Source organism: Thrips palmi, unplaced genomic scaffold (genome assembly GCF_012932325.1).
Source record: "Thrips palmi isolate BJ-2018 unplaced genomic scaffold, TpBJ-2018v1 HiC_scaffold_15, whole genome shotgun sequence".
Lineage (NCBI taxonomy): Eukaryota > Metazoa > Arthropoda > Insecta > Thysanoptera > Thripidae > Thrips > Thrips palmi.
The window spans coordinates 3,995,318-4,021,316 of record NW_023144624.1 but is presented as its reverse complement, the minus strand read 5'-3'; the positions used below and the strand labels follow the sequence as shown (position 1 = coordinate 4,021,316).

Genomic DNA, 25,999 nt, shown 5'->3' with positions numbered 1-25,999 from the left:
GAGTGGCTTTCGTCGCTCTGTCTCTCTCGCATTCATGGGGCGTCCCGCAGGGGTACGAGAGAGACAGAGCGACGAAAGCCACTTTCGGAATCAGTCGGCCGCGGGAGCAGCGCCAGCAGCGGGAGCGTTCCTCCGTTTTGCGGTTCGGTTCTAGGTTCTGGCTGGCCTGGGCTGGCCTGCGCGCGTGGTGCGTGGCGCCGTGTTCTCCCTGCCAGTGCCCCGCACTGCGCGCCGCACTGCGCGCCGCACTGCGCTGTGTCATGCCAATGCGGATGTTTCTAGGAATGGGTCCGTCGTCGCGACGCGTCGTAGCGGAGAATCATCGCCCGCGACGTTCGGCCGGTCATATTATGTTGGTAAACAGTCAGAAGTAACAGAAAACAAAAGAAAAACAAGCAGCAAACAACCGCAGCTCCGTCCTTTTTCCGTGTAACCTTTTCGAGACCACGCGTATTGTTTGCTGGCCGCAAGTGCGGCGAAGGTCTAAACTGAAGGAAATTAACAGGCGCCGCGGCAATGTCTGACGAGCCAATCTCGAGCCGGGAACTAGGTGATGAGCTCCAAGACACTTTGTGACCCCCCCCCCTTTTCTCGCGCAACCCAGGGGTGAGGAATCGAGGACCCCCACCAGTCCAAACCGGTCGCGCTTTTTTGCCAGCTTTGCGGCGACCATGTAACACTGTCACGAGCCAACGGGCATATGATCAGATTAGTTTATAGGCAAACAGGACACAATTCCCGTACCGACCGAGCCCCAACCCGAACTCGATTTCACCCCGATAGGACTCACCGACAGTCAAACAAAGTTCAGTTTGGGCTCGGGCGGACCACCAGTCTAGTGACGAGACGAGTCACCCTGGGAGACCTTACTCCTTGGATTTCCCCATGAGATCCAGCGCCATCGGGACTCAAACGGGACGTGCCTCATGTCCTACAAGCCAGTCTGCTGATGAGTCGCTCCGGGAGACCCTCCTCCTTGGACTTCCCCAGGAGATCCAGGACACCTCAGCGTCAGCATCCGGCGCGTCCGGCTCGGCGACGCGCCAGCGATTTGACCGCAGCCGCCGGACCGCGGCGGTGGGGATGCCACCGGCTAGTGGTGTTGGTCGCCGCCGCTGTCTACCGAGCGATTCAGAAGAGTCGCTGTCGCTGTCTCTGTCGCTCTCATGGCGCTCTCCCGCGCTCTCCGCAAGGGTGAGAGAGAAGACAGAGCAACAAACCGATCTTTTGAATCGGTCCGCCGAGTGAACCGGAGCGGAGCCACTCATCGGTGTGGAGTGCGGGCACGGAGCAAGATGGTGCGGGAAATGGCGGGGAAATCGCACCGCAATGTTGATTCACAACGCCGCTGAGACTTCGTGGAGGGGCGCCGTCTTCTTCCATGGACATGGACCCTGTTGGAGGTGCTAGTCGGTCCTAGTCCGCTAGTCCGGGGGTTTCCCCGCCTCGAAGCGCCCGTCAGCGCGCCAGCGCCTCAGCGCCTCAGCAGGTGAACGGCCGTCGGCGCCGTCGGCCAGCTCTTGATGTGCGACCGTGTGGTGCAGTTTGTGCGAAAGGGTTCGAGTTTCCTCTTTCTGAGCGATTAAAATCTCGTTTTCGTTGCGACACCGGCCACCCCGGCCGGCCACTTGCTGTGTGAGCTAGAGAGCTGCGGGTGGCGTACGATGGGTGGCCTACTCGCTGGGCGCTCGTCGCAAGCATGGCCGCGTGGCCCGGGCGCGGCGGCAAATTAGCACCCCCCCCCTGTCACCTAGATAGCAGCCAGAAAAGCTGGCGAAATGCCGTATCTTACCCCCGTATGCAGGCAAAACGTGCCACTTTGACCCCCCTCTGGATCCGCCCCAGCTATAGAGCCCTCCATCTCAAGCCGCGATGCAGACTCTACAGTCTGCCAAGCAACAGGCGCGTCGTGGCGGTCTGGTCGCCTGCGTTGCATGCGCAGTGTGCGCAGTGTTCATCACGTTGATGCAACGTGCATTAAAAGCGCGAGCCGCGCAAGGAGAAGACGAAAAGTAACGCCGGTGTCGGCTCGGCGTTTCGACTTCGACGCGGTTCGCTGCCGCGTGTGCTTTCCAAGTTTCCCTCCACTGCCCCTTTCCCCTTCCCCTCCCCTCCCCTCTCCTCCTCTCTCGCTAGCGGGAGTCTTTCCGCGAGTCGGCCAAGGCGGTGCGACTGCAACGGCTGCCAAACTCACCAGGCCAGATTTGCAACTGGCAGGTAAATATTGACTTGGCTGCTAAATTACGCCCCTTGACAGCGACTCGGCGTCAAAATAGGGACTATTGCCTCGTTGCAGTTCACTGTCGCGATTCCCGCAGCCTTACTCTGTCTTGCGTCGGGTGGCTCAGAGCTCAGTCCAGCCCATATGATTGGTGGATCCACGTGTATCCTGCCGGGCTGTTGAACACCGCTCCAAGTGCGGGTTAATTAACCTTATCTTTACCTCAGTCTGTTGTGGGTGTTTGTCCGTTAAATTTGGGAGAAGGAAAATTGACCCACTGAATTCTCTTTCTTGTCTGGACAGTCGTTGCGAAGTAAAATTTTAACGGAACTTTTTACTTCATGTTTCTGTGGTGTCTTGGTTATGTTTCCCTCTCAGAAATTGCGTCATTCTTCAGAGTCTAGTAATTAATGGGTGCCTCAAAATTTGTTAGGTCAGCTGTCATATTTCATAATCGTTTAGCATTTACCTCTAGGTGAGATTTCATCTCTAAGCCTGATCTCTTTCGTCTCCTCTCAGAACTGTCTTTTTCTAAGCTCCTCACGACTCGTGTTTTCAATGAATATTTTTTTATTGGTGTTTCAGGTTCTGCAAGCAGCTATCCTTTGTTGCTGTTTCGCCTTTTGTTGAAGGTGTCCCTCAGAGGCTCTTTGTAAATCAAGGTGTGTTGTTGTGAGAAATTCTCTGTTGCATTTATCTTTACATATTTACTGTATGCTCTAATGTGTTATCATGATTGTTTCCAGCCAAGTGCTTTGCAAAGATGGCAGAATCTGGAGAGAAACTGTCCAAAAATGAATTGAAAAGAAGAATGAAAGCGGAGCAGAAGGCAAAGGAAAAGGCTGAGAAAGACAAGGAGAAGGCTGATCAGCCTTCTGCACCTGTCAAGAAGGCATCAGCTGTGACTGTAACGGATGAAGAAATCAACCCCTCTGAGTACCGCCGTATACGTTCCTTAGCTGTTGCAAAGTTAAAAGAGTCAGGAGAGCACCCCTATCCTCATAAATTCCATGTGTCTGTATCGTTGGATGAATTCATTGAAAAGTATAATCATGTAAAGGATGGGGAAGTGGTTGAGGAAACTGTCAGTGTTGCTGGTAGAATTCATGCCATTCGGGACTCTGGTGCAAAGCTAGTATTCTACGACCTACGTGGAGAAGGGAAGAAAATTCAAGTTATGGCTAATGCAAAACTGTATGAATCTGAAGAAAAATTCGCTGTTGACATCGGTAAAATTCGAAGAGGTGATATCATTGGGTGTGTAGGCAAGCCTGGTAAAACAAAAAAAGGTGAACTCTCAATCATGCCTAGTAAAATTACTCTTTTGTCTCCATGCCTCCATATGCTACCTCATTTACACTTTGGAGTGAAGGACAAGGAAACTAGATTCAGGATGAGATATCTCGACCTCATTATCAATGAAGCCACCCGCAACAAGTTTATTGTACGCACTAAAATCATCTCATATGTGCGACGCTTCTTTGATCAGATGGGATTTTTGGAAGTTGAAACACCTATGATGAACATGATTGCTGGTGGTGCTACTGCTAAGCCTTTCATCACTCATCACAATGAGTTGAAACTCGATCTGTTCATGAGGATAGCTCCTGAATTGTACCTTAAGATGCTGGTTGTGGGCGGTCTCGACAGAGTTTATGAAATAGGCAGACAATTCAGAAATGAGGGAATTGATTTGACCCACAACCCTGAGTTCACTACCTGTGAATTTTACATGGCTTATGCTGATAGTACTGATTTGATGAAGATCACAGAAGACTTGCTGTCGGGCATGGTGAAGAGCATATTTGGTTGTTACCAAGTCAAGTACCACCCTGAAGGACCTGAAGGGCCTGAGGTTACCATTGATTTTACTCCTCCTTTCAAGCGAATGTACATGTTCCCTGCTCTTGAAGAAATTTTGAAAGTTAAGTTGCCAGATCCCACCAAGCTGTCTGACCCAGCATCTGTCAAGATGCTTAGCGACTTGTGTGAAAAGCAAGGTGTAGAATGTCCTGCCCCTAGGACTGGAGCCCGACTTCTAGACAAACTAGTCGGAGAGTATTTGGAAGAAACTTGCATCAACCCAACTTTCATCTGTGATCATCCGCAGATAATGAGTCCTTTAGCAAAGTGGCACAGAACTACTCCTGGCCTCACAGAACGGTTTGAGTTGTTTGTGATGAAGAAGGAAGTCTGTAATGCCTACACGGAGTTGAATGATCCATTTGTTCAACGGGAAAGATTTGAGCAGCAAGCCAAAGACAAAGCAGCTGGCGATGATGAGGCACAGCTCATCGATGAAAATTTCTGCACTTCTTTGGAATATGGACTTCCGCCAACAGGAGGATGGGGGCTTGGAATTGACAGACTTACTATGTTCCTTACTGATTCAAATAATATCAAGGAAGTGCTCTTGTTCCCTGCCATGAAACCTGATGACCCCAACAAGCCAAAGGATGAAGAAGTGACTGAAAGTTAGGACTGTCAGCTCATCCAAGGCACAAATGTTTTATTAGGGAATTTCAAGCATTTTTAGTGACCATCAAAGTGAATTGTTGGATTATTCATTTAATTCAGCAAAGCAAACTATCAGTCCAGTGAACCACATTTCAAACTAAATAGATTCAAATTTATTTATTATTTAGTTTTAGTCTTTTTTGTCAAGTTACTAATTTGAATAAAATGTGTGAAGTAAAGATGGTGGTTGTATTTACTGTACTTAATTCAGTCCCTTTCAAGAAGTGAACACTTGTACGTATATTACTAAAATTTATTTTTTGCAGAATTTAACCATTTAACATAAAATGATATCCCAACTATACATGCGAACCCTAGTCAGTATATGAAGAGATCAGAATCAGCCGATTAGTTTCAAAGACCATAGGACTGCATTAACAGAGTGATCTGCTTAGAAACTTCGAAGAAACAATATGGTACAGAAGAACTCAAGAAGGATGAATCATAAAATAAGAAGTAGTTACAGCTTCAAAGTAAAATTACATAAAACTAAATTAAGCTTAAAAATAGTATAACACACATTCAATTATGGAGCTATTAATTAAAGCTTTTAAATTTGAAAATGAATTTATCATTGAAAAATGAGTACATACTTATGGAAACTTAAATAATTCATGAGAATGACACAACTTCTCTCAAGCAATAGGATAAAAATATCTTTACATAGCCTCTAATTACCGTTAAATTGAATAAAACTGAATGAATGAGTGCCTCAAGCTGTTGGCGTTGACAGAGGGGTTTTCATATATTTGACAAATTTTTCTATGACCTGGATGCTGCAATTGAAAAAGGAGGCAGTGTAAGCAATGTTACTCATTATATCGATGAAAAAATAAAACTTAACATGTAGGTCTCAGGTAAGAAATTAACATACCTCTTCTTGGACTATCAAAGTCTATCAGATCCCCATTAGATAAAGGCCTTGACGGTACCAGACTTTGTCGCACAGGCAGCAGACTAACTCTCTCACCTGCAATGAAAAATTAAATGAATGCAGTTGGTCAACATCACAAGAAAGAAGCAAATACCTTTTCTGCAGAAGGTTGAATTGTGACAAAATTTAACACACCTGTTTTAGGAGTAGAAACAGGCCGAGGAATGAGAGATGCCCTTTTTCTGTTTCCTGGGGTAGCAATCCTTTCAGAAACTGGTGTCCCAGCTGGTGATACAAGAATCGGTGAACCTGGAGCTGAAATCAAAAGCGATAGTTATAGCAGTTAAACAGAATGCGCAGTTAAATTATTTTAGGGTGAGTAGGATGCTGACATTCATGAAAAAGAACTTACAAGAATTATCAGTTTGATTTAAAACCTCAAATGCAACCCTATTCCGTGGTGTATTCACTCTCAAACTTCTCCTCACAGCAGACTTCAGAATACTCTTGGTTGGTTCAGTTTTAGGAACTGGAGAAGAGGGTTCAGAGAAGGTATGCTAATGGGACAAAACGAGTATTAGAAAACACAGTAACTGCAGGTACAGGTGCCCTTTTTTAGGAACTTACATTCCCTGAATCCATGCTCATTCTCCTGCCCAATTCAGAAGCACGCATTTGAGCAGCAGCCACTTTGGGTGACACAGACAAGGGAAGACTCTTGTTGAGCGGGGAGGCAGCAGGAGAGTTCTGAACACGAACAGCAGAGTTTGTAAGAACTTGCTGGAGTAAACTGCGTCTGTGAAATTGTCGAGGTGTAGACAGCACAGGTTTAGAAATTTCTGTGAATGCACAAAAGTTAACGGAGGCATTAGTGGTAATTTCCGATAGACAGAAAACAAAACAGTAGATAAAGACAAAGGTTATCATACTAGGAATAGGACTGCTAGTAATTGTCTTCGTAGAAGATAAGACTTTCTTAGGACTTTCCACTTTGAAGAAACCCCCATCAAAAGTAGTGGTGTCCGATGATACACTTGCAGATTTATTCTGTTTGGCTGCTTGTTTCCGTTTTCTATCGGCTGCACATCAGAGGATTATTTCAGTTAATTAATTCATAGATGATTTTTAATCTTAATCCAAAGAACAACCACGAACCTTCAATTAAGTCTCTGATACGAGATTGAGTACGAGGTTTTGCAGGCTTGGAAGCAGCATGTGGGGCAGTTTTCTTCGGTATGATCTGAGGCAGTTTCTCTTCCCAATTATTTGCTTTTAAGTCTTCAAGCTCCTGAAAACGCTTGTCTACATTTTCGACCTACAAATTACATGAAAAGGAGATGGCTTGGAGTGAAAAAAATAATTTAACAAGATGAAACAAATGACGCTCAAGATAGGTGACTTACTGTTAACATCACCATCTCCCAAAACCCAGTTAGGTCATCAGCAGTGATCTTCCCATCAGAATCTCCAGACTCAAATTTATCAACTAGACTTCGAAACTGTTGAAATTTATCTTTGACAAGAAGGCGGGCTTGTCCAATCGGGCCTAAGAGTTTGTCATGTATAATAGGAGGAACTTCAGCTTTCCTTTCTTCCCATAACGCACTCAGAGTTAACAAACGGGATGACTCTCGCTCTAATAAGTTCCTGCAAAAAAAAAAGTTCATCTATAGTGACTACAGCAAATGTACAATACTGTTTGGGAAAATAGAGAGGCAAACTTACCTGAAGTGCTCTACTTGTCTTTCATTGACCAGCTCCTCTGGTGAGATCTCTGGAACTATAGGGATAAGGCTGCTCCCTGTCAGGAAAAGTTTAACTTTTTAGAAATATGAATAAAATAACAAAGAGATTGCATGAACTTCAAAACTTACGTCTCTTCTGAAGGCTGTATTTGTCCTTGCCACGAGCTGAAGTGACAAAAGGGCTGAACTGAGCAGGCACCATTCCATTGGCCAGCATATCTGGGCTTACATGGACAGGAGGTGATGGCTCATGAATAGACATTCTCCTTGAACTGGCAACAATAGAATCCAATTCATCTTCCTCAGGCAGAGAAAGAGAAAATGAGTCTTCAGCACTAGGGACTTGTGCTAGGTTTACATCAGGAACATTCTCCTTTTCTCTCAGACTTTGACGCTTTTTGCTGTTCATGGACCGTTTTGGACGGCCTGCACTGCCAGTTAGTGACACGTCGACAACATTAGTGGCTTCTTCTACAGAAGGAGAAACTGCAGCTTCCTTCGTTACAGATAATGTAGAAACAGGCATGGCTGTGACAACAAATCCTCCAGATTTGCGGCTTAGACGACGCATCTTTCGGGCTGATCCACTTGCAACAATAGTATCAACAACTTGAGGTAGGTCTTGTGGTGTAGCTTCTTTCACTTTTGGAGGAGTCTTTGCTGGTGTTGCCTCTTTCACTTTCAGAGGAGTCTTTGCCGGTGTTGCTTCTTTCACTTTCGGAGGAGTCTTTGCTGGTGTTGCTTCTTTCACTAGCAGAGGAGCCTTTGCTGGTGTTCCCTCCTTTGATGTTTTAATTGATTGCCTTGGCGTTCTTTCTTTGACTGCTCGAGATAGTCGCCCTCTTCTTTGTGATGCCACAGTTGACTCCCTTCTGGCTACTTTGGGCGAGGGCTCCGCAGTTGATGGGCTTAGCAGACCAACACCAGCAATAGAAGGCCAACCGGTTTCCTTATACCTCGCAGCACTCCTAAAAACGAATCAACATAGAATTTTGTCAAGATAAAATAAGAGGAATACATTTCTATTTTAATTATAAATACAAAGCCAAGTTAAAAGAGAAAATGTAAAAATTATTACCTTTTCAGTGCAAGAGGTGTTGTTGGAAGAGTTAAACTTGCAGGTGCCTGGAAAAAGAATTGGAAGAGTAAGACACAGAAAAAGTAAAACCAAATGCAGTAATTCATAATACACAATATACCTTGAATTGATGATTTTGGGGCGCAAATGAGGTCTCTTGAAGTTTCTTGACAGATTTAGAGACAGAGGTTTTGGTATTTCTTGTGGGTTTCAACTCCAATGGTGTCTTTGATGCAGTTGGCTTGGCTGCTGCTTTGGATGCTGCTGTCTTGGACGCTGCTGTCCTCCCCGCTGTCTTGGACACCGCTGTCTTGGACACCGCTGTCTTGGACACTGCTGTCTTGGACACCACTGTCTTGGACACCGCCGTCTTGGATGCCGCTGTCTTGGACGCAGCTGTCTTGGACGCTGCTGATACTGCAGCTGATCTGGACCTTGTTACCCTGCCAGAAAATGCGGCGCTTGAGGTTGGGGCTGCAGAAGGTTCAGCAAGCAAAGCAAGAGAAGAAGCAGCCGCAGAGGGCTGTTTTGCCTTGTGCTTAGCGGTGGCAATTGAATAAGATTCAGCAGCGGCTTTCTTGGAAGTGGTGCATTTTGCTGTGGTGTAAATTGGGGGGGCAACTAATCCTTTCACCGGATCCAAAGCATGATGTGCGACACCAACTTTAAACGGAGGCCGCTTCTTGTCATTAAGCTTTTGTTCGGCAATAATTTTATCCTTTGTAGCTTTCCATCTCAATAACTTCTCACGTCTTGTTTCTGAAATCCAAAAAATTAAAATGATGAATATTAATAAGTCTCAAATAAGAACAGAACCACAATAAAATTCACAGGGAGTTGGGGTTACTTTAAAATGCAATGTGATACACCAATAAAATACTAAATAGTTTCAAGCAAGATAGGAGAATTAAACAAGACGATGCACCGCAACGAAGAAAATTTTACAGTGGAGGGGCCCAAACGACGCCGGTGCGGCGAAGCGAGCAGCCTAGGCTTGGTGGTATAAATTTCTACCAAAACAGACGCTAAACATGACATTTCATCATCAGAACGAAACAGCGGGACTCCAGGCGACGCGTGAAATGCAAAACACATAACCGTACCTTTCTTGGGGCTTGCTATTGAGGGGGAGGGCGCAGCAGACGTGGATGGCTCCTGCTCAATCTTTCTCCTCTCCAAGAAGGTATCTTCCCGCTTCTTCTTCTGCTCGCGGCGAGCCGTCTCCCGTTTCTCGCCTTGAGATTTTCCTGTCTTGCCCGCCACTTTGTACAACGAGCGATAATTTTCCATTTTGTGAGAACGAGTGCTACAACTAAACGAAACTTCGAAACAAGACACGAAACCTATCAATTCTTCTAACCCCCCTTAACTTCCCGAACTGCACTCCCGAACACGACGGCCTCTCGCCTCCCTCTCACTTCGACGGTTGAACTTTCAAATTCGTGTTGATAAAAGTTGTGTACTAAATGGGCGAAGCTCATTGGTCGGAGATCCAAACGAACAAAATGCTTTCAGCCAATGGCGTTTCAAGTAGTCACTTGTTTTCCAGCTGCCGCATTTTGTTGCTCGTCGCGGTCTTTTCAAATGGATGAATCGGGCGGACACGTCCTTCCTCAGTGAAAACTTTTAACTGCCATACGTCAAAATCAAAGTAAGAAGAAATAGATGAGTCTCAAACACGGTTCCCGCCACATCTGAGTCACAAATGCAGCCCACGCGGCGGCAGAAATGATAGCCTTCTGTTTCACTAGCTTGTCTTCATGGGCTGACACCCACAAGAGTATCCAACAATTCATCCATGAAAAAGGGCGCCCTTTCTCATGATTCATCTGTGGAGCACAAAAAAGAGCATAAATGCTTCCCAGCTCAAGGAATGAACCTGATTTGATGCATTGTAAGCAAAGTGCCTAAATTCATGGTAGAAGCCCCACCACGGAAGGGAATCCCAAGACGTTTCGTCGCTGTCTCTATTATCGCATTCCCTAGACCCCTGTGGGAGTGAGAAAGAGAGAGGCGGCGGCTGCGATAAGGCAGCGGCACTTGTTTCGCGTTCTACTCATCACGCCGACGCCGCCAGCGACCGAGCGAGTGAGAGAGAGGAAAAGTGAGAGCCAGTGGTGTTGTTTATGGGGACGGGGACACAGCGAGTAGAACAGCGAGATACCAAGCTAGACAGAGAAACATTGCTTCGCGACGCACTCTCTGAATTGTTTCATGGTTCGTCTTTCGAGCACCTCCTCTACGCCTTTTCGTGCAACCCCTTGCGCGGGACTTGTCATTGTCGTGCCGTAGGCCTAAATCCCTGAAGCCAGTCCAAAGAGCTTTTCGTTTTCATTCACGTTCACACTTGCGCCTTTGCGCTGCGCTACGCTGCGCGTGCCGAGGCCTGCCGAGCCGAGCCTGCGCACTCTGCGCACTGCTTTGTTTTCCCGTGATGCTCTTCAGCAAACAGCTGTACTGTGCGATTGAAGCACATCGTGCAATGGAAGTTTAGAATGTCTTAGCAACGTTCTAGGGGTATGTACCTCGGCAAACTTGAGGCAGGCTTTTATGTTTAAACCTCACGAATCGTTTGAATAGTGCGTCATCAAGTGGTGGTATTTCGTCGTCTGCTTTTCACTTCTTGGCGTTCGGGTTCCTTTGTTCAGGGTCAATGTTATTGTTTTGATTTGCAGTTTTCGGACTTGAAAAATCCCTTAGCCTCAGCGAGGCTTGTTTCTGTTGAAAGGCCTCGGTGGCTTTCTATTTACAACTGGTGTAGGAATCAGGGATGGTGCGCAACGCGGAAGTGAAAATGCGCAGTTGATTCGCCTGTAGGTTAACTTCCTGCAGCTTTGCTTTTATTGTTATTTTGCTGACCTCCCTTTTCCCAGTGTTCTTTCATTTCACTCCTCATCTATTTTATGTTTCTGATAACTTTACCTGACCTACTTTCATCTCATATCTTTGTGTATGCTGTTTTCTTGTTGCTTTTTTTGTTTTTGTTTTTATGTGTTCTTGTAAAAGTTGAGTTAACATGATTCACTATGGAGGTTGTGGAAACATCCTTTCTATCCTGCATTTAGGAAGATGAGATTGTTTATTAAAACTGTTTTAAGTTGGGTCAGAGTTTATCACTTGATGTCAAATGTGTGAATTTAGCTGCAGGTGGATTCCAAATTCCCATGTATACACACATTCCAAGGGGTGCGTGATTTTCTTTCAGTCAAAATTTTCTGATGGTTCACTCAATTTTAGATTTGACAGTTCTCTTCTCAGATTTTTGTTCACCTAAATTTTCTTCACCCAACATCTTGATCAAACTTCTCAAGAAGTGATCATCAGTCATGGTATCATGGAACCCAAAAACACATTATTATAATTTTCTCTTTAATTTTTTCTGTTTTTAAAGTCAAGTTAGAGAAGCACTTGATTAATATTACCAAGACTCGTTCTTTGCCTTCAGATGATGTAAACATAGTGTCACACATAATCTTCGTTCTTATAAATAGTTGGAGGCTTTGGTGACAACCTAACTACAGAAAAAAATAATGATTGGTTTGTATCACCATTTGGGGATTGAACTTGGGTTTCGGAATTGAAGGAGACGGGCTGTACCCATTGGTCAACAATACATTACGTACATGGCGGTGGTGCGCTAACAATGCCCCTAGAGGCACAAGTATACAGATTGACACCTTCCAAATGAGGAGAAATTGTTCAGCCGGCTTTGATCGGTCTGATAATGCAATTTTCTTGGCCCTGAATGTTTTTAACTTTTAAGGGCTTTGGGCTGGTACATTAAGAAATAAGTCAATTGTAGGCTAACTCATATGTATATCTTGGTTACTTGGTGTGAATTCTCGTTTTCAAAAACGCATTTGTCTTCCGAAATTCCGAAATTTGCATTATGTTTACAATTTTGAAAATTCGTGGCGTTGCGTGGAACAAGTGCGGGCAGGGGTACCAACCAACACATTATTTAAGCAATGTATCATCGGAAGCTTCAGTTTGTTTCGAAAGTCTCGCTGCTTGATACCTTTATTGAAGTTTTCTATAATTAATGAGCACTTAATATATTTTACATGTTGCGTTATGAGACGCATGATGGGGTGAGGGGTCGTCTGTCCTACGGGCGGTGAGGGTTGGCAGCTCTGATTCCCCCAGGCTGCTGGTAGAGGCCTCCAGAGTGGAGGCCTCTAGCTGCTGGCTGCTTTGCGGCTGGGGAGGTCTGTTGTCGCGGTTTCAGGGAATTTCAAAAGGACAATGTGGCAGTCTAGTTTTGATAGCACATTTCACCTTCCCTTTGCAAGTTGACAAGTTCCCGATGTATTTTAGTCCGGAGGGCTTGGATGTTTTTAGGTCAGAGTTGCACTGATGGCGGAATCCAGGCGACTCAGTTTCGGAGCAACGACCGCCCTCCCCCCCACCCTCGTTGTCGCCTGCTGATCGATGTCCTGATCAAAACAAAGAGTTTCGCGTCCTTTTGCTGGAGTTCAGCAACTCCAGTTCCTCCATAAGCCTAAGTTATTATCCCATTGTTGTTGTGGTGACTCTGACTTGCTACTTCTCCACTGTGAAGCCGACCACAGAGTTGAGTTGACCTGTGGAAGATTAGGCCCCTGAATAGATTGCAGTTTTGTTCTTGTTTACTTTGGGATAGCTATTTGTTTTTGTAACATACTGCAGTCGAGTTTTTTGCAATGTTTCCCTCACTGCTTCAATCTCTTCTTAATTTAGTTTTCTGTGGTGTTTGAAGTTTTAACGTTTTCTAATGATGATTTGTTTGTTGTTTCAGGTGGGACACTCTATTCATGTGTCAGCCACTTCAGACCTTGCTTCTAATGTCAGTAGTTTGACGACTCTCCTTCGGGAGACTAGGGTGGGCAAAATGTTGTACATTTTCCATGTAGATACTGGCTCCATGATGACCTTTGAGATGAACCTCGCTCTAGAGAGGTGAGACTTCACCTTTTATTGTTTTGATTTACCTCAGTCACATTACTGTCAAAGAATTTGAAAAGTAATTGATTGTTCTCTTTTTTGCCTTTAAGTGTGGCTCATCTGAAGGAAGTCATCGAAAGAGCATGCCGTATTCCACCAGAGAAGCAAGTGCTTCTGATCAGTGGAGGACTGAGCTTGGAACCTACTGCTAGAGTATGTTCTTACTCAGCTGGAACTGACACAAACCCTATTTTCCTGTTTAGTAAAAGCTCAATAGAGAGTGTAAGCCCGCCCTCTCCCAGCATAGATTATGGATCAGGTAAGTTTATTGTTTAACTCTTGTTTTTGTGGTCAAGATCAAAACACTTCTACATCAATTTTATTTCCAGACATGGATCTCAAAGAACAGGTGGATGCTTCTCTTAGTTTGCCAGCATCTTACAACACAGTGGTTGTTCGAGCTCAACTGGCTCAACAGTTCTGTGAGCTTGCTAGAGACCAGACACGTATATGTGAAAGACTTGTTCATGATCAACATTTGCAACAGCAAGGTAAAATTCCTTTTGGAATTTCTAGCAATAGTATGATGTTTGCTGTATTTAAACTTCTTTATGTTTTGTTGATTATTTAAGGATGGGCAGCGGTTGTTGCAAATCTGGAAGACAGCGTGTCTGTGTTTCGCAATCAGGGTGAGGTATTTGAACAGAGTTATCAACAGCATTTGGAGTCAAGGGGTCAATATGTTGACCTTTTAGAAAAGTAAGAAATACTCTAGACTTAAAATTTGTTTATAATAATCTATTAAATTGCCATTACTCATTTATTAATTTTGTTTAACAGTTTTAATGAGGTTCTTGTCACACTTTCCAAAATTCCAATCCTCCCGGGACTACTTGCTAGTGCTGTAGAGAGCATGCAAGGGACTGATGCAAAATCTAAAGATGATGAGATTTCTGAGGAAGAGGCTGCTCTACCTCAAGAGAATTCAGCTTCTAGCATGTCAGCAGTGGCAACACATGATGAGTCCGAACCTATGGCTGTATCAAAGAAAAGCAACAATAGTTGCGGAGAAGACTGGCAACGACGGCATGAGGAAAAGGCTGTTACACTTCTTCAGTGGATTTCGACCAAAGACAATCAAAGCACTCTGGAGCAAATGGTTGATCAATGTGGGCGAGGTCTTGAACAGGTAACTTTAAAATAACCACTTGAAATTTTTATCTCCAATAACAGTTTTAATATAAATTTCCTTTCTTGTCACAGCTTGATGAACGTGTCCTAGAAGAACTAAGAGCTAATGTTCAGAATGCATTAGAAGCTGCAACCAAAACTGACATGAAAGATATTAAAGGACTTGAAGAGCGTCTTTATGGTCTGGAGCAACTCATGTTCGAAAGTAAACGTATTGTTCAAGAACAAACGGATCTTGCAACAGTGTGTATACCTCTGACTTTGCACTTTGTTCTTCTCCCTCCGGTATGTGCACAACATTAAAGCTGGCATTCCTGTTCCAGGCCTTTCAGCAGAACCAAGTTCGTGCAAACAATCTTGGGGACACTTCAATTCTGCCTGATTTGTGTGCTTCTCATCGTCGCCAGCTGCATGTTATGTCTCAAAATCATACCAGGTTGAGAGACATACGGAAACGATGTAATCGAGCTAAAGAAGAGCTCTCTGTCAATCTGTATCATAGATTAAAGTAAGAATTTTATCTCAACCATGACAATTAATAATGTCTGCATTTATATTTCTTGTATATTTTTTAATAAACTGCTATTTACTGTTTAGATGGATTATGTATGTGGAGAATCGCATGTGTGATGTGGCTAGCAAGTTAATGATATATCATGAAAATCTTAAGAGGTTGCGTCGACATCTGGAAGTTGTTCGTCAAATTCAAATGGCTCCGCAGATGTATGTGTGTGCTGTTGGAGAAGTAGTGCGTAGGCGAACTTTTTCTCAAGCCTTCCTTTCATGGGCTGGACAGCTGGCCTCACAATTACAAGCGGTTCATTCTGAGGAATTGGGAAGGCGCCGTGATTTTCAGACAAGATTCGAAGGGCATTTTTTAAATACACTATTTCCTGGTATGGAGGATTGCCCTCCTCCTTTTGCCACCCAAGCTCCTGTTGCATTTGACACTATGCTGCCAAAGGTATAAACAAAAATTTTATTTTTGTTTGTTGTATGTGAGCGATCCATGGACAATCACCCACCTTTTATTTTGTTTTTGTTTTTGTGTTTCAGCTGAGTAAAGAAGATGTGGATAGGCTGAGGATTGATGTGCCTAGTTTAGCAATGTCACTGACTGTACCAGAACTTGGTCAAATTGCCAAGCTGTTTGCAAAATATACTCCCAAATCTCAGAAGTCCATAGACAAGAATAATGCTGCCATCGAGAATCAGTTGGCAAGTTACTTGTTCTGTTGGGTAGGTTCGTTCCACATTCCATCCATATTATTGATTTTTCTTTCTTGTTGTTCTGATACAATAGGTAACAGCAGTTACCTCAGCAAATCTTGAATGTACGGATTTGAAAGCTGAAAAGCAATCAGCTGAGCAGATTTGTGACCCTGTTTCTGGTAGCTCCACTGCAAGCCCCAACTCTTTACCCCTACGGGATGATAGGTATATTCTTGTTAAATTTCATTAATACGCCAGTTTGTGGTGTTCACAACATACTTTTCTCTCCTTTTTTTTCTGACCAACTTGTTGCCTTTTTGTTCTAGGGAATTTGAGTCTGAAACTGACACAGAAGAGTTTGAGAAGGTGGGTCAGAGCCCTATAGATATGGATCGCATTGCTACCACTGTTGCTACTTCAGAGGTTGGTGTTCAGAGTGTGTGCTATCAAGATATTGGCATACAATGCAATTCTCGACAGATTCCGCCACAGACTCCCAGTGGCCATTCAGGAGACAGTTTTTCTATGTCAATGGACAAAGATGTGTGCGATTTGCCAAAAGCTAATTTGGTGGAAGTTGGCATCCAGTTTGATGGCGAATCTGAAGCCTCAGTTTTGTGTGGCAGTGAGAGCCCGAGTGATGTGCCGACCCCATCCACAAGTTCCTCGCTATTTCCTGCTACAGATTCTGGAATACAGTGCGACAATCTTTTAGGAAGCTGTCTACGTATTTCCTCAACTGTATCTCAGGGTGCTGCTGATGTTGCTGTTCAAGTTTCTTCTCTTGAGGCTTGTGCCTCTCCTCTTCCTCGTCTTATAGCTATTGGCTCTCAATGCGAGTTCTCATCATCTCCTACTACAGCTGCCGATGTAGCTGTTCAATGTACCTCACCTTCATCTGCTACGTCTTCCTTAATTGTTGATCGTTCATGGCCCATTCGTGGGCCTCGACTTCACTCGGCATCTGAATTGCGCAGCCATGTCGCAACTCAATGCTCTTCCCCTATCCTTCTCTCGCCCTCTCAGACACATGGGCAACATGTGACTGCAGAGTTCCTGGCCACAGAATTCTACATGGATGAGTCTATGCCATCAAGCTTTACTGAGAGCAACAGCTTGAGGAGTCACAATGTCTCTGACATAGACAAACCCATTCAGGATTCTCAAACTTTGGTGCGACTCTTACAGGTACTTCAATAGCCTGCACTGCCCAGTATTCACTGAACTTTTTTCCTTCCTATATCAGAATTTTTTTAAAAATTTTAGTTGTTATTTGTTTGTTTTGCATCACTGTATTGTATTGTTTGCCTTTTTATTTTTATGCACCAACCAATAATATTACTCTGTAGTATAAATATAAGTTTTAGTAGGCATCACTGAGGCCCTGTGTCCTGTTACAGTACTCCGCATGTGCCAGGAATCCAGGTGGTTGGATTCTAGTATCGCTTTGTTATACTTTCTTTGTTTTTGTGCTATGTTCATTTTATTGATGTTTAGCCTCAAAAGCATTTTCTGCCTATTTCTAATTGTTTTCTTGTGTTGTCTTAATGCCACCCCCTTACATTATGTTTCCATTAATTTCAGGACAACCTAGGAAATGCTCAACTTCAGGTTGAAAGAGCAAAGGCTCAGTTAAGCTCTGTGGAAAAGGTTGCACTAGCAGCCACGGAAAGTTTGCGTGCTGAACTGGGCCAAATTCGTGGTCAAGTGGCAGTAGAAAGGGAAGATTTCCTGAAATTACTGGACACTTTCAAAGTGGCATGGGAACAGCTCCTTTCTGCTGGCAATTTTGCTCACTCTGCTGCTAATCATCTTGATCTGAAAGTAGAACTTGAAAGAGAACGTAGAGCTATGTCTGCCAAAGATGATTTAATTAGAACTTTGACTCAGGTATGGATTTTTAATTTTTTCATGCTTGTAAAACTTAATTGTGATATAACGTTTAGATGTTTAAAAATAATTTCTATTTCTCAGTCTGTCGAAGAGCGTACTGCCACTGTGGAGCAGCTAGAGGCTTCTTTACGTCAGCGTCTTATGGTTGAAGAGGAGCAGAGAGCTCAGGCAGAGCAGCTTCAGCGTCGTTTGGAAGAAACTGAGAGTAGTGGGAATGATTCAGAACAACTGAGATGTTCAGAACTTGAGCGACGCTTAGAGGAACTGGAAAATGACAAAACTCACTACATAGAGTTGCAGACCCGGCTTGATAGCATCAGCAAGGATACTGTGGCTGATTTAAATCGGGCTTTAGAGGAACAGAAGGCTTCTCTTGAAGTAAGTAATGTTTATGTATTTTCTGTATCTTCTATCAACATGAATCAACTAACCGGTGCCTTTTATAGCTTTTACATCAACAAAGAATGAAGCAGCTGCAAGAAGAATTTGAAGTCGACAAAGCTAGAGCATTGAAGGATATGTCAGATCAATTGTCTCGTGACCACCATTCAGAGCTGGAAGGATTGCGGTCAAGATTTAGGCTTATGGCATGCGCCTCTTCAGAAAGATCTTCAAGTGAAAGCAGCTTAGAGAAAACTGAGGTAAAATAATATGTCAATATCTCCCACTTCCTGGTATACTAATAATAATTACAATGCCAATAATAATATGTTTCTCAGGGTGCCAGAAGTTCCAAAGTCGATGTTGATTTAGAGGTTTTACTTAGAGAGAAAGATTTGGCTGTACAGGCAGCTGTTCAGGAAACAGAAAAAAGGCTACACTCAGGCTTTGAAGCTAAGCTTCAGCAAGAACTCCGAAATATAAGGCTTAAAATGGAGGCTGAAAAGCAGGTATGTCATGGAATCTTTCTTAAATCAATTTTATTCATAAGTGAAACTAATTAAACTTATTATTTTCTCCCTATATCAAGGTTTGGTTTAATGATGCTGTGCGGAGAGTAGTTGAAGTTAAAGAGCGTCATCTTAGAGAGAGAGAAGCTGTGCTGAAGGAAGAATGCCAAAAACATAAAGATACCATTCGCAGGATTACTGACGAAGCAGGTCCCTCGTCTGGGTGCGTAGCAACAGTCAACTCATTACTATTTTGTAGCCAGGTCATTTTGATTCACAAAATTAATTGTATGTTTTCTGATTGACATTCAGAAACTCAGATAATAGTGGAGTTGTGTGGCAACTCCAAGACAGAATAAACCAGCTGGAGACTGAGTTAACTGAAGCTAGAAGTCGAAGTGGTGCGATGGGCATATCCGTTGCAATAGATTCTTCGTAAGTACTCACAATCTGTTTTTTGGTGACTCACTTGTGCACAAACTACTGTTAATTCCTTTTTTATTATTATTATTATTTAGTGAAAATGTTACCAGCCGCGATGCTGCTACAAGCCCAGAACCACTCAGCCTAAAGAAGAATTTAACATGTAGTGCAAACAATTTGCTCCAACAAGGCAAAATAAGCATTTTAACGTAAGTGTAATTGTTGCTATTCAATATTGCCCTTTAATTTTACACTTATGCCTAAATTCACTGTTGTCTTTCTAGTTGTTTTCCTGGTGATGCAGTGCTTGTAGTTTGGAATGATACCCATCAAAATTATGTTATACTTCAAGAATCCAGCACACTCTTTTTTGTACATTCTGATTCCCTTGAATCCCTTGGCTTATCTCTTAAAACAGGTAAGCACATCAATTATAATATCTTCATAATCAATGAATATCAAATTTAATTGAATGATGGCACTGTAATCCAATATTTCCAGATGGAGGCAGACGTAAAATATATAATACGGCTGAAGTGATTGAGAAGGAGTATTGTCATGCCAGAAAGGTGAATAACATTAATAACAAAATTGTATAAGTTTTAATTTTAAGATTTTTAACTGAAGCAAATATTTTCTTGCAGTCAGAGAACAGGTACCGTGTTCCCAAAGGAACTAAGTTTTACCGTGTGAAGGTAAGACCTCTTCAAGAGGATAGTTTAATGCTGAGAAGCAGTTGTCGCTCCAAAGTTCAGCCACAACACCTCCAACACTCACTGCTTCATCAGCCAGAAGAAATAAAAAAAGTGGACATAAGTGTGGCGAATGGTGTGTTAAAATTATTGCTACATAATTACAAATCCTTGATCTTATGTGACTCATCATATTAGATGAGCGTTACCTCGAATATGTGGTGTTTCAGAATCTGAAGCTGTTTCACTGCCATGTGCAGCTTCTGGACCTCTCAGTGGTAGCAGTGCTAGCAGTTTGCCAGACATGGCAATCACTGATGCATCCCAATAATATGTAAAACTGTTGTGTTGCATGAACGGTAAGCCTTGATTCTCCTTTAAATAATACTTTCATTCACTTGAATTCATTCTTTTAATATGACCATTTCCAGCCCAGGTGAAAGCAGGAAAATGTGGCTGTGAAGAGAACAGAAAAGGTTTGCCTGATGTAGTCCCAGATGTGATAATTATCAGAGGTGCATCTGACGTTTCTTCTCTTGAGAAAAGGGCATGTATTGAAAAACAAACAAAAATATAATTACATATCTAGATGTTAATTTGTGTAAGAAGAACTTTCCCCTATTATACAGGATAGGTTTGATTTTAGTGTCATGTATATTTAATGTAAGCTCTGATTTCCTGAATGACTTCAGATTTTCCCTGCACCTTAAAAGGAGCCAAGAAATGCCAACTTATCGCATTTACTCTAAAATTTTACCATTTTAAAATTTGATTTGTTTAGTGCCATTTATCAACAAGTGTCTCATTTTCACTTAGTCTCTTTGACTCTGTATTTTCTGTAGTTTACATAATCCCAAAGTTTTTCTTAATTTTGTTTTTCAATAATGATGTTTATCTTGACGGATCATGAAAGAATATCTTAGCCCTTCCTCCTGTATTTCTTAATAACTCTATTTGATAAAACTTTTTATAGGATTACTATAACTGAGTCAGGATTGTGTGTCAATATCAAAATGGCAGATGAAGGGGCTGTTCTTGTTGTACTGGCTGGGTTACATAGCTATCTAGCATATAGACTTAAATAATTTGACTTTGGTGAGGCTGCCAGCTCAAAGTTGACTGCAGTGGATCAAATTGGAGTGACCATGTGTTCTCTGTCAAATAACTAAGGGTTTTGGTTCTCGTTCTTTTCCTTATTAGTATACTATATGGGGTCTGCATATTACCATTTAAATGTAATCAAAATGAGGCTGTGCATTAGTATGTAATTTCTTGTATGGAAGAGGTGAAGCTTGACATAGTGTATCTCACTGTTCTGCATCAACAAATTTAAATTCTTGACACAGTATTGCAATTTGCTTCAATAGTACTTTAAACATCAGTTTTTAGCAACAAACAAAAAGGAAATAAAAAGAATGATGTGTAGGACAAAACTTTTAAAATAGATTACTGTAGGTAATAAGAGAAAAAAAGGGAAAATAATGCACTATAGCCCGGTTTTGCATGGTATTCCCAAATGTGCCAATGTCTCTTGAGCAATGATAAGTTTAATTTTCGTTGCTGCAATGCTCAAAGACTCATATTTTTATCTTGTGTGGCATTTCACTCCATTAACAAAATAAGCTTGCACAGCACTTTGCAGTAAAATTTAGAAAAGCACCATTTGTTGCAGTCAGAATATGACCTGATTTTTGTCCCTCTCTTCTTCTGGCAGTTTATGTCATATTTGTGTATTTATTTAAGTGTGTTTGACTCTTTGTTAATCCTTTCATACTAATGTTTAATTGTTGTCTGACTGAGCATCTAAGCTTTGAAAAAAAAATTTATGTTCTTAGAAGAAGAGGAGGTACTGTTCGGTGCCTGTTAGGCTTTTTTATTTTGGTAATTGTTATTGGAGATCCTAGGCTGCCTTTCAACTTAACTAAACTATGGGAGGCATCCAATAGCCTTTATGTCCCTGCAACATGCGAAGAGGCTAACAAGTTAAATGCTGTAAATTTTGTATTTCTTCCATGTGAAACCATCCCTGTGTCAGATCCGTGTGTTAAATTAACTTCTGAGGGTTCTCATTCCTCTTGGCAAAAGGGTATAGGGTTGAAATATCTAGCTACCAAATCAACTACTTTGACATCTACTCCATTGTTGTAGGGCTGTGATAGTGTACAGTGGCTTGTTGTGATGAGAGTTTAGTTGTGTGATGTGTTTGTTGTGAAAGTTTTGAAAAAAATGGTATTCTTATCTTTCCAGCCAGTTGTTGTGGCCCAGTATACCTCTTGTGCTTGTGGAGTGCTTTGTATATAATTTATTGCAACATGTATGAAATCAGTTTCATGCCAATGAATTTCAGTCTTTCATACTACATGTAAGAACTGTAAAGTGTATTTATTATATTTTGTAATATGTTCGCTATAAGGGCGATGTTTAAGAAAAGCAAAGAAAAGGGCAGCTGCAGCCCAAAAATACTGAAGAAAAAGAAAGTTAGTTTGTGTGATAACCAGAGTGTTTGTGTAGGTAGCTCTTTTGTACTAATGTGTGTTAGCACCATCTGGCTGAATGTGATAATATTAAGACATACCACCACAATCTTAACATTTAAATTTATTCATTTTACTAACAATTTTCCTTAGATTTGAGTTCATTTTAAAAGTGTGTATATAGGCATGTTAAGCATATTAAACATGGCTCCAAAATATTGTCTTTTCTTGCAGCATTTGGTTGCTTACATGCCTCATAACATCACTATCTTGTATGCCTTAGAAAAGCTACAGCAAACATGCTCAAAGCAGATGTTTGAATAGCCTCAGTCATCTAATTAGTGAACCCAACTAAGATTAAATAAATAATGAAGGGATTTCACTGCCATTGTAATGCCCTTTGTACATTAGTGGCTTATCCTGCCAAGAAACAATTTGTAAACAGACTTTCTTGGAATAAATTTCACCCAGGGTGAAAGTCAGACAAACTCTTGTTTTTCTTGTCACAAAAGTCACCAGCAGGAAGCTTTCGTCAAGACTTAACCCTATCAGCACTCCAAATATTTCTTATCAAATAATGACAGGTCCTCACAGATCAATCTTAGGTAAAGTCAAACAAATGGGTCGACAAGGAAGTGGACAATGCATGAACTGCACACAGGTGGAGATATCGACAATCTTTATTACAGTAAATAACCATGGAAAAAGTTTGCCAATTATCCTTTACTTCTTCTTGGACACACCCACGGTCCTTCCTCGGCGACCTGTTGTCTTGGTATGCTGACCACGGACACGGAGGCTGTAATCAAATAACACCATTCCATTGAAGTTTATTGATTGACCACACAAGAAAGGGAAAAAAAAGAGCAGTACGACAGGGATAACTTACCCCCAGTAGTGACGCATGCCTCTGTGGGCACGGATCTTTTTGAGCCTCTCAAGGTCATCACGAAGTTTGGAGTCAAGATTTGAGGAAGTGAGCTGGTTGTATTTACCATCAACAATATCTTTTTGTCTGTTCAGGAACCAGTCAGGAATCTTGTATTGTCTAGGGTTAGACATGATTGTAACTATCTTCTCAACCTGCAATGTGAATGAAAATTGACATACGATACCAAACGGATGGGCATTGACTAACAGTACTAAATGTCACATGACAAGGTCAGTAATTTTGTTAACAACAAAGAGTGCATACCTCTTCTTCAGAGCACTCTCCAGCTCTCTTGTTAAGGTCAACATCAGCCTTCTTGAGTACAATATTGGCATAACGGCGCCCCACACCCTTGATGGCCGTCATCGCAAACATGACTTTGATCTTTCCATCAATGTTCGTACCCATAATACGAAGGATGTGCTGGAATTTCTCTGGTATGACGAGAGACTGCAACAGAAAGAAACACTATTGTGAAAAACCCATATTTTAACACAAACTAGAAGATACCCTTGACAAATTCATGTGACATTGAAAATACGAGACACAGCATACAAAAGAGGAGGTCTCTTCAGCGACAATGCACTTATTTTGGCACTAATTATCAAATCAACAACACACAAGTGTTATGATCTGTAGTTAGTGCAAGCCCAATAATAATTTAACTATAACTTGATCCAAGGATGTCAGCTTTGCTGAACAGGAAAACTTTGTAACGTAACTTATACAAGACTTGGACCATAGAGGTACAAGACTCCAACGGCTTCGTTATTTGTTCTAGCACAAGCTACCAAATCGACAACACACCAGTGAAGAGATTTGTTGGGTTGTGCCAGCCTAGTCCGGTACAAATGCAACAAAACTACACCCAAACTGACAGACGCCTTGGAGCACAGCGGCAAAAGTTCATGTGACATTGAGAATACGAGACACAGCATACAAAAGAGGAGGTCTCTTCAGCGACAATGCACTTACTTTGGCACTAATTATCAAATCAACAACACACAAGTGTAATGATCTGTAGTTAGTGCAAGCCCAAAAATAATTAAACTATAACTTTATTCAAGAATGTCAGCTTTGCTGATGCTGGGGTAAGCAACGATTTTCCTTACGCAAAGACAAGTGTCTTACACTACACGGATCGCCTTACACTATAACAAGAGAGTAGGCATTCATGAAGAACCTTTACACTATGACAAACGAGCTACCCCCTCCACTGACTCCATGACAAATGAGCTACCCTACGCGGCTCCTCATTGGCCCGCTCAGCAAACGAGTACTAGCGTAAGGGCCACTCATTACACATTTCCCATCCAGAAGGGATATCAGTCAGCCCGTTTGCTTTAGAGTAAGAGCCTTGTCATAGCGTGAGGATCAATGAATGCCTCCATAACAGAAACCGCGGTGGATTTTTCGGTTTAGCGTAAGAAACTTGTCTTTGCGTAAGGAAATACGTTGCTGACCCAACCAAGAACAGGATAACTCTGTAACGTAACTTATACAAGACTTGGACCGTAGAGGTACAAGACTCCAACGGCTGCGTCATTTGTTCTGGCACAAGCTACCAAATCGACAACACACCAGTGAAGAGATTTGTTGGGTTGTGCCAGCCTAGTCCAGTACAAATGCAACAAAACTACACCCACACCGACAGACGCCTTGGAGCACAGATGAAAAAATTAATGTCGCATTGAGAATACGAGACACAGCATACGAAAGAAGGAGGTCTCTTCAGCGACAATGCACTTATTTTGGCACTAATTACCAAATCATCAACACACAAGTGAGATGACCTGTTGGTAGTGCAAGCCCACAAATAATTACACTATAACCTAATTCATGGATGTCAGCTTTGCTGAACAGGAAAATTTTGTAATGTAACTTATACAAGACTTGAACCATAGTGGTACAAAACTCCAACAGCTGCATCATTTGTTCTGGCACAAGCTACCAAATCAACGACACACCAGTGAAGAGATTTGTTGGGCCGTGCCAGCCAAGACCAGTACAAACGCTACAATACTGCACCCAATTTCACAGCTCAGCTGTACTGGAACAAGAAAAATGCAACATGAACCATAACTATCAGAGGCCTTGAAGCGCAGAGGTAAAAATGTATGTAACATTGAGAATACGAGACACAGCATACAAAAGAGGAGGTCTCTTCAGCGACAATGCACTTAATTTCGCACTAATAACCAAATCAACGTCACACAAGTGAGGTGACTTGTTGGTAGTGCAAACCCCAATATGTTATCTTTCTCTCTGAATCCTGTATAGCTTTGTCGAACTGCAAACCATGTAACAAAGCTAGTACAAACAATGGCCCATAGAGGAAAGAGTTTCGAGTCCCTTTAAAAGTGCGTGACACGGTCAAAAGTTGGGGAGGACTCTTCTGCCACGAGACAATAAGTTTGACACCAACTAACAAATCATCAACCCATTAGTGAAGAGAATTGTTAGGTTGTGCCAGTGGAACACAATCGTAAACATGATTAGACGAAGCCGCACAACATAACCAGAGGTTATGCGGAGCCAAATTTTGATTAAAACCACTTAGTGCGAAACTTCAGTGTTCAATCATCAGATGAATAAAAATCCCTTCAAGCGGGACCGTATTAAAGAGGCGAATGCACACTAAAATCCAAGATTGACTGGATTAAAAACACTGAGGGCCGCACATACCATCTTGACGGTTTTGCTGCACAACGTCGGAAGAACTTAACCTAACATCCGGTGTGCGGCGATTTGTTTACCGGAAACTCGTAACCCTCGACTTTGCGTTCTTCTTTGACTATCTGGCTAAGAGACAATGATTCAAGCTCTTTTTCGTTCGTTTCATGGAAAAAATACACTTTAACCCACTCTTCGTGGTTCAGTCCCGTGTAAAGCGGCTTGTGTTTTTTTTTTTTTCACGAAAGAAAATCGTTTTGGA

The 25,999-nt window shown here is 42.4% G+C and overlaps 4 protein-coding genes across 13 annotated transcripts; 2 read left to right on the top strand and 2 right to left on the bottom strand.

Annotated features, from left to right (window-relative positions):
- The first annotated feature begins 2,074 nt into the window (after positions 1-2,074).
- On the top strand, positions 2,075-4,917 carry LOC117641354 (lysine--tRNA ligase). 4 transcript variants are annotated; one of them, XM_034378608.1, is made up of 3 exons: positions 2,075-2,217; positions 2,807-2,883; positions 2,968-4,917. In XM_034378608.1, the coding sequence occupies exon 3, from the start codon at positions 2,985-2,987 to the stop codon at positions 4,698-4,700; it is 1,716 nt and encodes a 571-aa protein (XP_034234499.1). In that variant the 5' UTR covers positions 2,075-2,217; positions 2,807-2,883; positions 2,968-2,984; the 3' UTR covers positions 4,701-4,917. The 4 variants fall into 4 exon arrangements, with proteins under 4 accessions (XP_034234499.1, XP_034234497.1, XP_034234498.1 ...); XM_034378606.1 differs by lacking the exon at positions 2,075-2,217 and adding an exon at positions 2,256-2,416; XM_034378607.1 differs by lacking the exon at positions 2,075-2,217 and adding an exon at positions 2,256-2,422.
- Positions 4,918-4,973: 56 nt separating this feature from the next.
- On the bottom strand, positions 4,974-9,961 carry LOC117641352 (guanylate kinase-associated protein mars). 2 transcript variants are annotated; one of them, XM_034378598.1, is made up of 14 exons: positions 9,539-9,961; positions 8,770-9,194; positions 8,557-8,739; positions 8,436-8,482; positions 7,487-8,325; positions 7,338-7,413; positions 7,016-7,259; positions 6,768-6,927; positions 6,542-6,691; positions 6,240-6,451; positions 6,025-6,169; positions 5,808-5,927; positions 5,613-5,708; positions 4,974-5,514 (listed from the first exon to the last, which is right to left on the bottom strand). In XM_034378598.1, exons 1-14 carry the CDS (start codon positions 9,723-9,725, stop codon positions 5,501-5,503), a joined length of 2,898 nt encoding a protein of 965 aa, XP_034234489.1. In that variant the 5' UTR covers positions 9,726-9,961; the 3' UTR covers positions 4,974-5,500. The 2 variants fall into 2 exon arrangements, with proteins under 2 accessions (XP_034234489.1, XP_034234488.1); XM_034378597.1 differs by having other exon boundaries at positions 8,557-9,194; positions 9,539-9,960.
- A 557-nt stretch (positions 9,962-10,518) lies between these two features.
- LOC117641351 (RB1-inducible coiled-coil protein 1) lies at positions 10,519-22,621 on the top strand. 6 transcript variants are annotated; one of them, XM_034378594.1, is made up of 25 exons: positions 10,854-10,952; positions 11,111-11,248; positions 13,213-13,373; positions 13,469-13,677; positions 13,748-13,909; positions 13,991-14,117; positions 14,199-14,547; positions 14,622-14,792; positions 14,873-15,057; positions 15,147-15,513; positions 15,606-15,767; positions 15,853-15,986; positions 16,088-16,949; positions 17,346-17,651; positions 17,736-18,032; positions 18,101-18,295; positions 18,374-18,544; positions 18,625-18,767; positions 18,857-18,979; positions 19,063-19,176; positions 19,252-19,385; positions 19,469-19,536; positions 19,612-19,795; positions 19,890-20,018; positions 20,091-22,621. In XM_034378594.1, the coding sequence occupies exons 3-24, from the start codon at positions 13,306-13,308 to the stop codon at positions 19,988-19,990; spliced, it is 4,632 nt and encodes a 1,543-aa protein (XP_034234485.1). In that variant the 5' UTR covers positions 10,854-10,952; positions 11,111-11,248; positions 13,213-13,305; the 3' UTR covers positions 19,991-20,018; positions 20,091-22,621. The 6 variants fall into 6 exon arrangements, with proteins under 6 accessions (XP_034234487.1, XP_034234486.1, XP_034234483.1 ...); XM_034378596.1 differs by lacking the exons at positions 10,854-10,952; positions 11,111-11,248 and adding an exon at positions 10,519-10,652 and having other exon boundaries at positions 16,088-16,127; XM_034378595.1 differs by lacking the exons at positions 10,854-10,952; positions 11,111-11,248 and adding an exon at positions 10,519-10,652 and having other exon boundaries at positions 16,088-16,184.
- A 174-nt stretch (positions 22,622-22,795) lies between these two features.
- Positions 22,796-25,901, bottom strand: LOC117641359 (40S ribosomal protein S18). Its single transcript, XM_034378614.1, has 4 exons — positions 25,750-25,901; positions 23,329-23,514; positions 23,023-23,216; positions 22,796-22,932 (listed from the first exon to the last, which is right to left on the bottom strand). Exons 1-4 carry the CDS (start codon positions 25,750-25,752, stop codon positions 22,857-22,859), a joined length of 459 nt encoding a protein of 152 aa, XP_034234505.1. The 5' UTR covers positions 25,753-25,901; the 3' UTR covers positions 22,796-22,856.
- Between the last annotated feature and the right edge of the window lie 98 nt (positions 25,902-25,999).

Coding starts and splice junctions, on each gene's coding strand:
- LOC117641359 (XM_034378614.1), bottom strand. Junction 23,217..23,328: donor GAGAGTGCTCTGAAGAAGAG/GTATGCACTCTT, acceptor TTCACATTGCAG/GTTGAGAAGATAGTTACAAT. Junction 22,933..23,022: donor GGCATGCGTCACTACTGGGG/GTAAGTTATCCC, acceptor ATTTGATTACAG/CCTCCGTGTCCGTGGTCAGC.
- LOC117641354 (XM_034378605.1), top strand. CDS start 2,632: ATGGGTGCCTCAAAATTTGTTAGGTCAGCTGTCATATTTCATAATCGT. Junction 2,697..2,806: donor CGTTTAGCATTTACCTCTAG/GTGAGATTTCAT, acceptor TTGGTGTTTCAG/GTTCTGCAAGCAGCTATCCT. Junction 2,884..2,967: donor GAGGCTCTTTGTAAATCAAG/GTGTGTTGTTGT, acceptor GATTGTTTCCAG/CCAAGTGCTTTGCAAAGATG.
- LOC117641351 (XM_034378592.1), top strand. Junction 15,768..15,852: donor CTGCCATCGAGAATCAGTTG/GCAAGTTACTTG, acceptor CTGATACAATAG/GTAACAGCAGTTACCTCAGC. Junction 16,950..17,345: donor CTTTGGTGCGACTCTTACAG/GTACTTCAATAG, acceptor CATTAATTTCAG/GACAACCTAGGAAATGCTCA.
- LOC117641352 (XM_034378597.1), bottom strand. CDS start 9,725: ATGGAAAATTATCGCTCGTTGTACAAAGTGGCGGGCAAGACAGGAAAA. Junction 6,692..6,767: donor TATCAGAGACTTAATTGAAG/GTTCGTGGTTGT, acceptor TCTGATGTGCAG/CCGATAGAAAACGGAAACAA. Junction 6,452..6,541: donor TACTAGCAGTCCTATTCCTA/GTATGATAACCT, acceptor GTGCATTCACAG/AAATTTCTAAACCTGTGCTG.